The 14,454-nt window shown below is 43.7% G+C and overlaps 1 protein-coding gene across 3 annotated transcripts in view; it reads right to left on the reverse strand.

Moving 5' to 3' along the window:
• SLC41A3 (solute carrier family 41 member 3) overlaps positions 1–14,454 on the reverse strand; it is a 65,138-nt gene that overhangs the window by 19,660 nt on the left and 31,024 nt on the right. For all 3 annotated transcript variants that reach the window (XM_063426273.1, XM_063426274.1, XM_063426275.1), the window contains 2 exons: positions 11,873–11,944; positions 9,449–9,593 (listed from right to left, as the gene is read on the reverse strand). In XM_063426273.1, coding sequence (XP_063282343.1) covers positions 9,449–9,593; positions 11,873–11,944 — 217 coding nt within the window. The remainder of the gene's footprint in view (positions 1–9,448; positions 9,594–11,872; positions 11,945–14,454) is intronic.

Below are 14,454 nucleotides of genomic sequence, written 5' to 3' on the forward strand. Positions count from 1 at the left end.
TGAATGCCCTCCATCTGAAAATGCTGGTTGAGGAGTCGGAGATTTATCACAGGGCGGATGCCACCTCCTTTCTTTGGCACTAGGAATAGGTTGCTCGTAAAGCCCTGGGTTGTGAACGGCAACTCCTCTATGGCGCCATTTGACAACATCTCTCCGAGCTGCGCGGAAATCATTTCGTCCTGTTCCGAAGGGAGGGACAACTCCCTGGGTACAGAAACTTGGAAAGGCAGGGAAACGAACTCGAGGTGAAAACCTTGTACTGATTGCAGCACCCAAGCATCCGAAGTCACAGCTGCCCACCCCCGGTAGAATAAGGCCAACCTTCCCGCCACCCGTACATGAGCAAGAGGGGAAGAATGGGTACTCACCATAAGGACGTCTGCCCGAAGCGGCACCACGGGGGTATCTGGATCCCCAAGATCTTCCTCTAGCTGGGAAGAAGGGGGGAGCCCTCTGATCCTGGAAGCCCCGGGAAAAAGGAACCTCTGCTGGCCCGGAACGAACCTCGGAAATCACGGCCGGGTGGACGGTTCCTGCTACGCCCGGCCCCTCCGAAGACCTTAGGCGCAAACATGCGTTTCATGTTGGCCTGAGCCTTATCAATGGCCGTAAAGGTCTTGACATACGACCCAAGGTCTTTCACAAAGGTAGTACCAAATAACATCCCTTCATCGGATGAGCTCGGTTCCACCACCGTCATGGCAGCCAACTTGGGGTCGATTTTAAGCAGGATCGCCTTACGTCTTTCCGTGGACATAACGGTATTTGCATTTCCCAAAAGGCAAATAGCCCGCTGGACCCAACCAACAGCTACATCAACATCTAGGGCCGCGTCGCCAGCTCTAGCGGCATCCAGAAGTTCATATAACTTCGACAAAGGACCCAGGGTATCTAATATCTTGTCTTGGCACACTTTCAGGGAGTAGTCCAGGCCCTTTTTCGGTTTCCCGCCTGACTTGTTCAGAAATTGTGCGATCTGAGGGTCAATCTCAGGAGTCTTGCAGGCCGCACCCGGGAGGGAAGGCCTGGGGCATTCAGCGCATAACTTATTGCGGCCCTCTTTGGAAAGGGGAGTACGCATGCGCCGAGCCACATACTGGGCGATATGCTCAGGGGGAACCCAATCCGCTAAACGGGAGTGGCGAAGGTCGTCTGGATCGAACAGGGGGTTGCCCTGCGGATCGAACAGCGCCTTACTATCGCCAGTGGAGCCCTGTAAAGGACCCTGGGTAGCGGTTGAGGTCCCAGAAGGGGTTACACCCGTAAGGGGTAGATCCTCGCCCGACTCACCCTCATCATAGGAGTCATACTCCATCACGTCTGAGTCATTTTCCACACTTCGGTAGGTATCCGACCCGTCATCCAGGGCTCTAGCCCGTTTCCACAGTCTAGCCTTTTTAGCCCGGCCAGGGGCTCTTTTGCGCGTGGGAGGCGCGCCTTCTGTGTCTATCATGGCAGGTAGAACCTGCATCGAGGAGTGGGAGTCGACGTGTCTAGCCTTAGCCTTACGGGCTTCAGGCATGGCTGGGGCAGGCGGGGGGTCCCGACACCTAGGAGGGCGGGGGCCGCCAGGGAAGGCAAAAGCATGGTTTGCAGGGAATGGGAGAATGAGGAGGATACAGCACCCATAACAGATGCAAAAGCCTTTTGTAATGAAGATGCCATAGTGGCGTCCAGAAGGGCCTGGAATTCCTGGGAAGCCACATTACCCTCAGGATTGTCCTGGGTAAAGTCCCCAGCAAGGCCTTCTGGCTCCTCATCCCTGTCCTGCATATTAGTAAAAGCAAGCTACAAATGTACAGAAAACTCTAAAACTTATTTTAAAATTATTAAACTAAAAATACAGGGTTGAGTAACTGTCAGGATCGGGTCAGGGATCCAACACGCAGAGTACAAAGAGTAGCAGATACGTATACCGGTCCTTAGAATGGCCGGACTGACGTATAACTACAATAGAATGGTCAGAGACAAGCCGAGGTCGAGGATAACAGAGGACAGGTAAGCGAGAGACAAGCCGGGTCAAGGATAACAGAAAGGCAGGAGAGTAAACAACAAAGCCGGGTCAGAACCAAAAGACAAGTGAATCATAAAGCACTGTGTGACTAGGCGGACTAGAACCACGACAGGGCAATGAGTGAATGAGAGAACCACCGTTAAGTATCCTGGCTAGGGAGAGAGGACACGCCTCCGGCGAGTCCTGATTCGTCTCCCGAGATTTGAGTGGCAGGATGTTTCGGGTTGGCGTCATGACGTCTACCTCCGGTCCTCCTGTTATAAAAGGAAGTGACTCCCTCGCGGCCGGCGTTAGCAAGACCGAGTGAACCGCGGGAGACCGAGGAGACATGGCGTCCGGACGGATAAACTTCTAAGTCTCTACCTCTCTCAAAGGTAGAGACTCCAGGTACCCTGACAGTACCCCCCCCCTCAGATACGCCCACCGGGCGGAAGGAGCCGGGGCGAGATGGAAAGCGGGAGTGAAATGCCCTGCGAAGACGAGGAGCATGAACATCTTCTTGTGGTACCCAACTCCTCTCCTCAGGACCATATCCCTTCCAGTCAACTAAATATTGTACTCGTCCCCGGGAGACACGAGAATCAATAATGGAGTTAACCTCATATTCCTCCTGACCCTCCACCTGAACAGGGCGCGGAGGGGCGATTGTGGAGGAGAATCTGTTACAGATTAGAGGTTTCAACAATGACACGTGAAAGGAGTTCGGGATGCGTAAAGTAGCTGGAAGAGCTAGACGATATGCCACTGGGTTAATTCGAGTCAAGATCCTGTAGGGACCAATATAACGAGGAGCGAATTTCATGGAAGGAACTTTAAGACGAATATTCCTAGTGCTCAACCACACTCTATCGCCCGGAACAAAATTCGGAGCCGCCCTTCTACGTTTGTCAGCATGTTTCTTTACCAGTACAGAATTGTGTAGAAGAATCTGTCGAGTCTGATCCCACAACTTCCTCAAATTGGCCACATGGACATCAACCGACGGCACTCCTTGGGAAGGAGAAACCGGGGGAAGAATGGATGGATGAAAGCCATAGTTCATGAAGAAGGGACTTGAATGCGTGGAGTCACAAACGAGATTGTTGTGCGCAAACTCTGCCCAAGGAATCAAACCGACCCAATCGTCCTGGTGTTCGGAAACAAAACAACGTAAGTATTGCTCAATCTTCTGGTTAGTTCGTTCAGCAGCTCCGTTAGACTGAGGATGATAGGCGGACGAAAAATTCAATTTGATGCCTAATTGAGAACAGAACGACCTCCAAAAACGTGAAACAAATTGGGAGCCTCTATCAGAAGTGATCTCCGAAGGAATCCCATGCAAACGAAAAATCTCTTTAGCAAAGACCTCCGCCAATTCAGGAGAAGTCGGGAGTTTAGGCAAAGGTACGAAATGTGCCATCTTGGTAAACCTATCGACTACGGTGAGGATAACAGTGTGCTTCTTAGAAACCGGCAGATCCACAATAAAGTCCATTGCCACACAGGACCAAGGTTTGTCAGGAATTTCCAGCGGTTGTAGAAGACCACAAGGAAGCGTATGCGGTAGTTTGGTTTTAGTACAGACCACACAAACCCCGATAAAATCCTTAATATCCTTCCGTAACGACGGCCACCAGAAATCCTTGGAGATCAAAGAATACGTCTTGCGAACACCCGGATGACCAGCCACCTTACTCTCGTGAAGACACTGTAAGAGCTCCAATTGAAGTTCAGGGGGAACGAAAAGTCTGGAAGCCGGAGTCAGTCTAGGTGCCAGATGCTGCAAGTTCCTTATCTGATCAAGTAGCGGGGAATGAACTTTGAGAGTAGTGTTAGCGATAATGTTACACTTGGGTACTATAGAGGACAAAACCGGCTCAGATACGGCAGCAGGTTCATATTGGCGAGATAAGGCGTCGGCTTTAGAATTCTTAGAACCTGGCCTATATGTGAGTACGTAGTTGAAGTGAGTGAGAAATATGGACCAACGAACCTGTCTAGATGATAGTCGTTTAGCCTCCCCAATATAGGATAAGTTTTTATGATCTGTCAAAATAGTAACAGGATGCAAAGTACCCTCCAATAAATGTCTCCACTCCTTCAAGGCCATTATAACCGCTAGTAGTTCCCTGTCACCAATGTCATATCTGCTTTCAGTACCGGACAATTTTTTGGAAAAGTATCCACAAGGATGTAATGGTTTATCTACACCCAACCTTTGGGACAGAACAGCACCTATACCTGTCTCAGAAGCGTCAACTTCGAGTAGGAAAGGTAGAGTAGTATCAGGGTGGACTAAAATTGGTGCGGAAGCAAACAGCTCTTTGAGTGTCTTAAAAGCCCGAAGAGCTTCAGTAGACCAATTCTTAGTCTCAGCCCCTTGTTTGGTCATGTTGGTGATGGGAGCAATGATAGAGGAGTATCCCTTAATGAAACGTCTGTAGTAATTGGAGAAACCAATGAATCTCTGGATAGCCTTGAGACCCTGAGGTAAAGGCCACTCCAATATGGATTGGAGCTTCTCCGGATCCATTTCAAACCCTTCCCCAGAAATCACATAACCAAGAAACGTAGTTTGGGATTGGTCAAAGCTGCATTTCTCTAGTTTGTAGTACAAGCCATGCTGAAGAAGTTTGTGTAAAACCCTCCTGACTTGTCTGTGGTGAGTCTCAATATCCCTGGAATGTATAAGAATATCATCAAGGTATACAATTACACAGTCATCTTGAAACTCCCTAAGAACCTCATTAATAAGGTCCTGAAATACTGCCGGAGCATTGCAGAGACCAAAAGGCATTACAGTATACTCATAGTGCCCATATCGAGTATTGAATGCAGTTTTCCACTCGTCACCGTCGTGGATTCTCACCAAATTATAAGCACCTCTAAGGTCTAACTTAGTGAAAATTTTAGAATTTTTTAATCGATCAAAAAGCTCGGTGATCAAGGGAATCGGATAAACATTTCTGATGGTTATCTTGTTAAGGCCTCGGTAGTCAATGCAAGGTCTCAAAGAACCATCCTTCTTTTTAACAAAAAAGAATCCAGCCCCAGCAGGAGAGGAGGATCTTCTAATGAACCCCTTGTCTAGGTTTTCACGAATATACTCTTCTAGAACTAAGTTTTCATTCGTGGACAAAGGGTATACATGACCCCTGGGGGGCATGGTACCAGAAAGTAAATTAATTTTGCACTCAAAAGGCCTATGTGGCGGTAAGGTATCAGCCTTTCTTTTGTCAAATACTGCCTTTAAATCTTGATACAAGGACGGTATCTGTACTTTGGTAGAGTCAGTAGCGTTATTAAGTGAGTTGACACTACAAAGAGGTGACACTTTCTTTAAACAATTCACTTGACAATTCTGGCCCCATGAAACTATTTCCCCTGATTTCCAATCTATAACGGGGTTATGTCTCTTAAGCCAGGAGTATCCCAGGACTATGGGAACAGAAGGAGATGAAATGAGTAGTAGGGATATTTCCTCCTTGTGTAGAATACCAGTAGTTAAGTAAAGAGGTGTGGTCTCCCGGAAAATCACAGGCTCAACTAAAGGTCTACCATCAATGGCTTCAACAGCCAAGGGTGTCTTCCTTAACTGAGATGGGATAGTGTGTTTGATGAGAAACTTTTGGTCGATAAAATTCTCAGCAGCGCCGGAGTCAATCAATGCCATAGTTTCTAAAGTTCCCTTCTCCCAAGTTAAAGAGACCGGTAATAGGAGTCTATGTTCTTGGTAGTTATGAGTAGAGGACAAAATCGAAACACCCAAGGTCTGTCCTCTAGAGAAACTTAGGTGCGAGCGTTTCCCGGACGGCTGGGACAGCTCAAACGTACATGACCTCTGGACCCACAATACATACACAGTCCCTCTCTTCTCCTGTACTGTCTCTCCTCCTCTGAGAGACGAGTAAGGCCTAACTGCATAGGTTCTGAAACCTGTGGATCTTTGGTTTCAGAAATTTGAAACGAAGGTACTAATCTAGGAGAAGATTTAGCGGTTCTATCTCGAGTATTCTGTCTCTCCCTTAGACGTTCGTCAATACGAGAGATAAAGGAAATTAAATCCTCCAGGTTCTCGGGAAGCTCTCTTGTCGCTATCTCATCAAGTATTACATCAGATAAACCATTTAAGAATACGTCTATATAGGCTTGTTCATTCCATTTTACCTCTGCCGCCAAAGACCTGAACTCTAGTGCATAATCCACAAGTGTTTGGTTGTCTTGTCTAAGGCGCAACAGTAATCTAGCTGCATTGGCCTTCCTGCCAGGAGGGTCAAAAGTTCTTTTAAAAGCAGCTACAAAGGAATTATAGTTATAGACTAATGGATTATCATTCTCCCACAACGGATTAGCCCATCTCAGAGCCTTCTCAATGAGTAAGGTAATAATAAATCCCACCTTTGCCCTATCAGTAGGGTATGACCGAGGCTGTAGCTCGAAATGAATACTGATCTGGTTCAAAAAGCCACGACACCTCTCAGGGGTACCAGCATAACGTACAGGTGGGGTAACTCGGGAAGAAGCACCTACAGTAGCTACCTCTAACCCCGAACCCACAGAAGAAGCAGAAGTATTACGCCTCTCCTCAGGTGGATTAATAGGGCGAGACAGCAGCGCCTGTAGTGCTAGAGCCATCTGATCCATCCTATGATCCATGGCGTCAAACCTAGGATCAGGAGAACCAAGCTGACAATTTGTACCTGCAGGATCCATGGCCCTGTCGTAATGTCAGGATCGGGTCAGGGATCCAACACGCAGAGTACAAAGAGTAGCAGATACGTATACCGGTCCTTAGAATGGCCGGACTAACGTATAACTACAATAGAATGGTCAGAGACAAGCCGAGGTCGAGGATAACAGAGGACAGGTAAGCGAGAGACAAGCCGGGTCAAGGATAACAGAAAGGCAGGAGAGTAAACAACAAAGCCGGGTCAGAACCAAAAGACAAGTGAATCATAAAGCACTGTGTGACTAGGCGGACTAGAACCACGACAGGGCAATGAGTGAATGAGAGAACCACCGTTAAGTATCCTGGCTAGGGAGAGAGGACACGCCTCCGGCGAGTCCTGATTCGTCTCCCGAGATTTGAGTGGCAGGATGTTTCGGGTTGGCGTCATGACGTCTACCTCCGGTCCTCCTGTTATAAAAGGAAGTGACTCCCTCGCGGCCGGCGTTAGCAAGACCGAGTGAACCGCGGGAGACCGAGGAGACATGGCGTCCGGACGGATAAACTTCTAAGTCTCTACCTCTCTCAAAGGTAGAGACTCCAGGTACCCTGACAGTAACCCACAGGAGAAAAGAACAAGATAACCTGAGTGCTGGTGTGCCCAGGGGACCCAGTGGCCTGCAAGACCGAGAGAAAGTCAGACCGCAGGGCGGGAGAACAAGTGAGACCGGCCGCGAGGAAAATCAGCCCCAAAATGGCCGCCGCACGTGCAAGAATGCCGTTAACGATCGCGGTCAGCCCACCGGCGGGGGAAGGGGCGCGTGCACCCTACCCGCGCGTGGAAGCCGCGATCGCTATGGGACAGCCGCAGCAGTGAAATACAGCCGCGGCAAAACAGCACAGAAGTCCCGCGTGCTCCCCACAGAAGCAGGGCAGCGCGGGGACAGAGGCAGAGAAGGCACACCCGGCGGGAAGAAGCAGGGAAAAGGTGGGGATAACCCAGGCACACCAGCAGGAGTTAAACAATATAACAGTAGACAAAGAAACTGCACATAGAAAATGCAGTTAAATAACAACAATAAATGCAAATATAAAATCACAAGAGGAGCAGAATACTTAGCTGGTCTGAGGGAGCAGCAAAGAAAGAGGGGGATTGTGGGAGACACAGGCCTTTCATAGTCACTTCCTCTGTTATGTGATTGGTTGCCTGTGTACCTATACAGTTTTTTCTTTCATTTTTGATAGTATTTATATTCCTCTATCTTTGCTGCTGAGGGAATAAAGAAAGAGTTATGCATAATATGAGCCTCCGTGTCTTTAATAAAATTACACTGATCAGCCACAAGATTAAAACCACTGACAAGTGAAGTGAATAACATTGATTATATTGTTACAATGGCACCTGTCAAGGGGTGGGACATTTTAGGCAGTAAGTAAACAGTCAGCACTTGAATTTTGTGTTGGAAGCAGGAAATATGGGCAAGCGAAAAGATCCGAGTGACTTTGACAAGGACCAAATAGTGATGACTAGACAACTGGGTCAGAGCATCTCCAAAACGCCAGGTCTTGTGCGGTGTTCCTGATATGCAGTGGTTAGTACTTATCAAAAGTGGTGCAAGGAAGGAAAACCAGTGAACCGGTGTCTGGTTCATAGACACCTAAGGCTCATTGACTCACGTGAGGAAGGAAGACTAGCTTGGTCCGATCATACATAAGAGGTACTGCAAGCCACATTGCTGAAAGACTTAATGCTGGCCATGATAGAAAGGTGTCAGAACACACAATGCATTGCAGTTTTCTGTTTATGGGGCTGCGTAGCCCCAGACTAGTCAGAGTTCCCGTGATGACCCCTTTCCACCACCAAAAGCTGATTCAATGATAACATGAGCATAAGAATTGGACCATGGAGCAATAAAAGAAGACCGCCTGGTCTGATGAATCACATTTTATTTTAGATAAGGTGGGTGGCCATGGGCATGTGCGTCCTTTAACTGGAGAAGAGATGGCAGCAAGATGCACTATGGGAAGAAGGCAATCCATCGAAAGCAGTGTTATGCTCTGCTGGGCAATGTTCTGCTGGGAAACCTTGGGTCCTGGCATTCATGTGGATGTTACTTTGACACGTACCACCTACCTATAGATTTTTGCAGACCATGTATAACCCTTCATGGAAATAGTGTTACTTGATGGCAGTGGCCTCCTTCAGTAGGATAATGCACTCTGACACACTGCAAAAATTGTTCAGGAATGGTTTAAGGAACATGACAAAGAGTTCAAGGTGTTGCCTTAGCCTTCAAATTCCCAAGATCTCAGTCTGATTGGGCATCTGTGGGAAGTGCTGGAACAACAAATCTGATCCATAGAAGTCCACCTCACAACCTGCAGGACTTAAAGGATCTGCTGCTAATGTCTTGGTGCCAGATACAACAGGACACGTTTAAAGATCTTGTGGCGTCCATGTCTCAACGCATTAGAGCTGTTTTGGCAGCATGAGGGGTCCTACACAATATTAGGCAGGTGGTTTTACTGTTGTGGTTGATCACTGTATATCATTCTAAAAATGTCAGAATGATTTTAACAGTTACTAATAGGCAAGCCACTGTGGGTGTCTATGTGATACCCTAAGAATTATTCCTGCCTGAGGTAAATAGGATTAGAACCCTAACAATGTAATGCAAAAGATTAGGATAGCTTGCAGGAGTGTATGAAATCATGGCACATGCCTATGGTTAATGAAATACTGTTCCTGATTAAGATTCGGCATTTTCCCAAAAAGAATGAGAACTTACCCAAGGACAGAGCCGCTATGAATGCTGTGGTGACGCTACTGGCACAGAGTACAAAAACTTGGTCCATCTCCACGTAACCTTTAGACATGGCACCCAAGATGACAGCAGCAATAGCAGCCAGAAGCCCGACCACTGTGGCCTGAACCTGCAACAAAGATACACAGAGCAGTTACATAACACACACAGAGGGTCAGACTGACCTCTGTAGATTTTAACTCCTTGAGGACCTGGCCCAACATGAGCTAATGCACCTAGATGCAATTGTTCTAATAACCAAATATTTAATAAATCATATCAAATTATCGGAGAATAGCAGATGTAGTACCCATATTTTAAAATGGATCCACATTTCTGTAGGGAAATTACAGACCCATGAACCTTACTTCTATGTTGGAAATTATATGAAGGGTTATTAAGCAATTATATTCAGGAAATCAATATGAATCACAGTGAACAACAGTAACAACAGCATCATTAGTAGCAATCCACATGGTTTTATGAAGAGATCTTGTCAAACTAACCATCTAATTCTAAAAATAAAATCAGTAAATGTATAGATCAGGGTGTTGCAACGTGATCTACATGGATTTTGCCAAGACATTAATATAATTTCACTCAAAAGATACTGTACTAGTTAAAAGCAATTCTTCTTCTTCTTGGATTGCACATTGGTTTAAAGATTAAAGGGACACTATAGTCACCAGAACAACTATGGCTTAATGTAGTTGTTCTGATGAGTACAATAGTTCCCTTCAGGCTTTTTTTCATGCAAACACTGCCTTTTTAGAGAAAAGGCAGTGTTTACATTGCCTCTAGGGACACCTCCAAGTGGCCACTGGAAGTGCTTCCTGGGTCAGTGCTGCCGAAAAAGCAGCACTGACGTTCAGCGTCCCCACCCTCTGCATGGAGACGCTGAATTTTCCTCATAGAGATGCATCTCTATAAGGAGGTCTGATTGGCCAAAATGGCACTTGGCCCCGCCCCCGTGCCTATTTAAGCCAATGAGTTAAGAATTCTGATGGTGTCACAAAAGGCCAGTGCCGGCAGACCCGTGCAACACTGGAAATAATGTGAGTTTTAAACTTTTAGAGGGGGGCTAAGGGGGAGCAAGCCACCTAAATGGTGGGTTAAACACTATAGGGTCAGGGATACATGTTTGTGTTTCTGACCCTATAGTGTTCCTTTAAGAGCAGATAGTAGTGTATAATGGAACATTTTTAAGTGAGACAAAAGTGGTGCCCCTCAAGATTCTGTTCTTGGTTAATTTTGAATAGCCTTCAAATTGTTTATTAATAATCTTACAATGGCATTTAAAAGCATGTGTCTGTTTCTGCAAATGATACAAAACTAGGTAAGATAATACCCTGTGAACATATTACCTAACTATTGTGGGATTTTAAAAAATTAGAGAACTGGGCAGAAAACTTACAAATGAGATTTACAGTACAAGGGTTAAAGTGAGAATTTTCAGGAATTCGAAAAAGTTTTAGGCCAAAGTATCTGAACTGGACACACAGGGGAATTGGAGAATATTTCCAGTTCGACTACTTTGGCCTTCAATTTGGAATTCACTCTGAATTCCTGACAATGCTCTCTATAGTAAATATCTCTGTCGATATAGCTATATGCAAACTTATGTATTTTTATGTGAGGAAGACATAAGAAACTATATTCTAAATGGTACTGGCTTAGGGAAATACATAAATGAGTAGGACTACTAAAGTATAATAATGCATAAAAAGGACAAAAATATAATTTTGCCTCTTGATAAATCAATATTAAGACCACACATGTGAATTGTGATGCAATTTTGGGGACCTGTTTCAAAGAATTTTACAGAACTAAAAATGTGTAACAAAATGTATTAGGATAATGGAAGATTCTAGTTATTTAGAAAGGCTATAAAATGTAAACCTGTTACTTTAGAAAATATGTATCTCAGATGGGATATGATAACATAAGACAAATATACATACATTGTGGTTTTCTGGATTTTTGCTTTTCATACAATGTATCACAAAAAGATAATTGTCCCTTGGATAAGCAATATTTTTTAGAATAGATGTGATCATGTCTGATAGACAATTTTGCAATATATTCAACCAGCATCCTAGTACTGATAAATACTACACAAAGAGATGAAAGACCTATTCTATAGTTCTGCATGGTCAACAAGCACAATGCATAGTAAACAGGGAAACTCATTTAAGATTCCTTTTTAGAACATAGATGGACAGCTGACTCTCTCTAGCTGTTGTGGATTGTATATCCAAGGAGCTATGCCTTTGGTTTGCAAGGCACGATGGGAAAGAAAAATCCACCACTGCAGGAGAGCTCCATATTGGCCAGATGATTTTTTAGCAGCTGTCACCAGCATAGTGAGCCCTCCAATCAAAACGTCCTGGGAATCTCCATAGGACTGACCTGAATTAACGCCAAGTTACTAATGGCTAACTTCCACCTCTCTTTCTGGTCATCCAACTGCCCGGTATTTGCCTGAAAGAAGAGACAAAGCAAAATAAGATGTAACACTTCACCAACACAAAACAAAAATCACCAAATAACAGATGATATATATATATATATATATATATATATATATATACACACAAATGCATGAACGATGAACGTAAATATGATTTGGTACTTTTTAGTAATTTGCCAGTTACTGTCTAATTCAGACTGAAACAAACACAAGTGTATACAAACAAAAAGGATCCCTTGCTGAAACAGTGACTGTGCTCCATCTCCATCACTTCAGCCCTGTAAAGCAATTACCATTTCAATGATGACTATCCTGTGAGGGACACATTTCTTTTCAAAAAAATTTTTATTGAACAATGTGAGAAAAATAAATTATTAACACTGTATAAGGGGCACACTTCCAAGTAACCATGCTTTCTTTTATATATAAACAGTGTGTCTCATACTCCATATAAGGAAATAAATCATATATAATAATTTCAGTGATCCTCAGTAGGTACTCTGGATATGTGAATATAGCTTCTCAGTTGTGTGAGGACCATAAAATATAAAAAGAAACGACAAATAGTGCTCACATTTTAAAATACCAGGAATAGTATTCCTGGTTTCTTAAACTGTGAGCACTATTTATTGTTTCTTTTTATATTTTATGGTCCTCACCCAACTGAGAAGCTATATTCACATATTATTTAAAGTGGGGATTGTACCACTGCACGCTATCTATACTGGAGCTACTTCTAGCTCCATAAAACGTGAGTAGGACTCTATCTATTATATATTTTATACTCTCCCTGCCAGTACATACTGTACCATCATCTCCTTTCTTTTCCCATATACAGATCCACTGCTGATCATCTTTGACATCCCCATCGAAGAATCCTTCTCAAACCTCCGGATACCACCCCTGGCCAATGTACATTTGCAACCATATTGGAATACTAGTTTTGGACTTTTCCTACCTATGGACTCTTTAATCAGGACATTTTCGTATATATAACCATTTATTTTTTATTTATTTATATATATTTTTTCCTATCCAAGTTGTTTCCCACTGTACCTTAGGTATTTCTACTCTGTGGCGCTACCCCTTCTGTTGTTTTTTCTTTTTATTTCATGCATACATAGATGAACAGAATACAAAGTGCACATTCTTGGCATATACGGACTACATGTGCAGGACACATTCTGCTGCTGTAGGGATTAGGCTAGCTTTCCGAACTGTATGTGCCACAGGGAAATCAAATCACTAATATAAACTTGCCTGTACTACATTAAAAAGGCAAACACCGAATGCTGTGTACACTGCTTTGCTAGCAGACAGTAAGCCAGTTGTTTCCACCTAAGAAGTCGGTAGGAATAATTCTACACTCTCAAAAATAATTAACATGACAATCAATCTCACTACCGGTATGTAGGTAGTGATAACATATTTAGAGCCAAGAAACTCAAGTTGGTATCCCAGTCAGACCACCTTACCAGTTATTGTCCTTGGGCAAGACTCCTAATGATATACATTTGCCTACACATCACAAATTCTCATAGATTGTAAGCTCATTCTTATAATTCTATAATTATAAAGCGTGGAATATGTCAACGCTAATAATAATGCAGACAATAATATCTCATTTTATGATTATATTGCAATAAAAGTAAAACTAATTGAATTACATTTTTTATTGTTTTACATTAATCCAATCCCATAGGGATTTACTCTAATCTCCGTATGAATTAGCATCACCAAATCCTGTGGGTTACAAAATTGCGCTGAATAAAACATTGGAAATCTTTTTTTTTTTTTTTTTTTAATTCTTTATTTTGTGTTGTGCAGGTGGGTACAAGATATTAACAGACGCCACAACAGCGTGTTACAGTATTGACATACGTTAGGTAGTGGCATGAGAATTTGCACATTTTTTATAATTTTAACTAGCTTAGACAATTATATTGTTAGAGTAAAAGTATATAAAACAAGTGGGAACACTTAATGGATAACAGTGTAGATTAGACATTACGTGACATATAAGGTTACACTTTTCTATATTAAACTAGATAATGCTTATGATCGACAAAGATTATATCAGTAAGAGAGGTGGGTGCTATCTGGACAGGTCTGACTGCCATTCAGGACATGAGTTGCGTAATTAAACAACATAACTCTATTAGATGTAAGACAAAAAAACAACAAAAAGAAAAATACTGGTCACCAGTCGTCTAGTTTTACACAGTTTAGATGCAATTTGTCTATAAGGTTAGTGGTCACATCATTCCATTTTACAGGCAGTTAACGTTTTATTTCTAACTAGAACTAAATAATAAGAGGAAGGCAGTGTGTGACTTCCGTTAATTCAGACAGTTCCCTTCACCAAAATATAGTGGGACACAAAACTGGGTCATGGGATTTAAAGGCATGCTGTAAGTTGCCGCTGGTAGGATAAACACAACAGTGAGTCCAGCTCTGTGTAATTCCGATACAACAAGAAATTAAGATTAGTTGCATTAGGCTTGGACACCCATGGAACACT

The sequence above is a fragment of the Pelobates fuscus genome, chromosome 7 (genome assembly GCF_036172605.1).
Source record: "Pelobates fuscus isolate aPelFus1 chromosome 7, aPelFus1.pri, whole genome shotgun sequence".
In the NCBI taxonomy this organism is placed as follows: domain Eukaryota; kingdom Metazoa; phylum Chordata; class Amphibia; order Anura; family Pelobatidae; genus Pelobates; species Pelobates fuscus.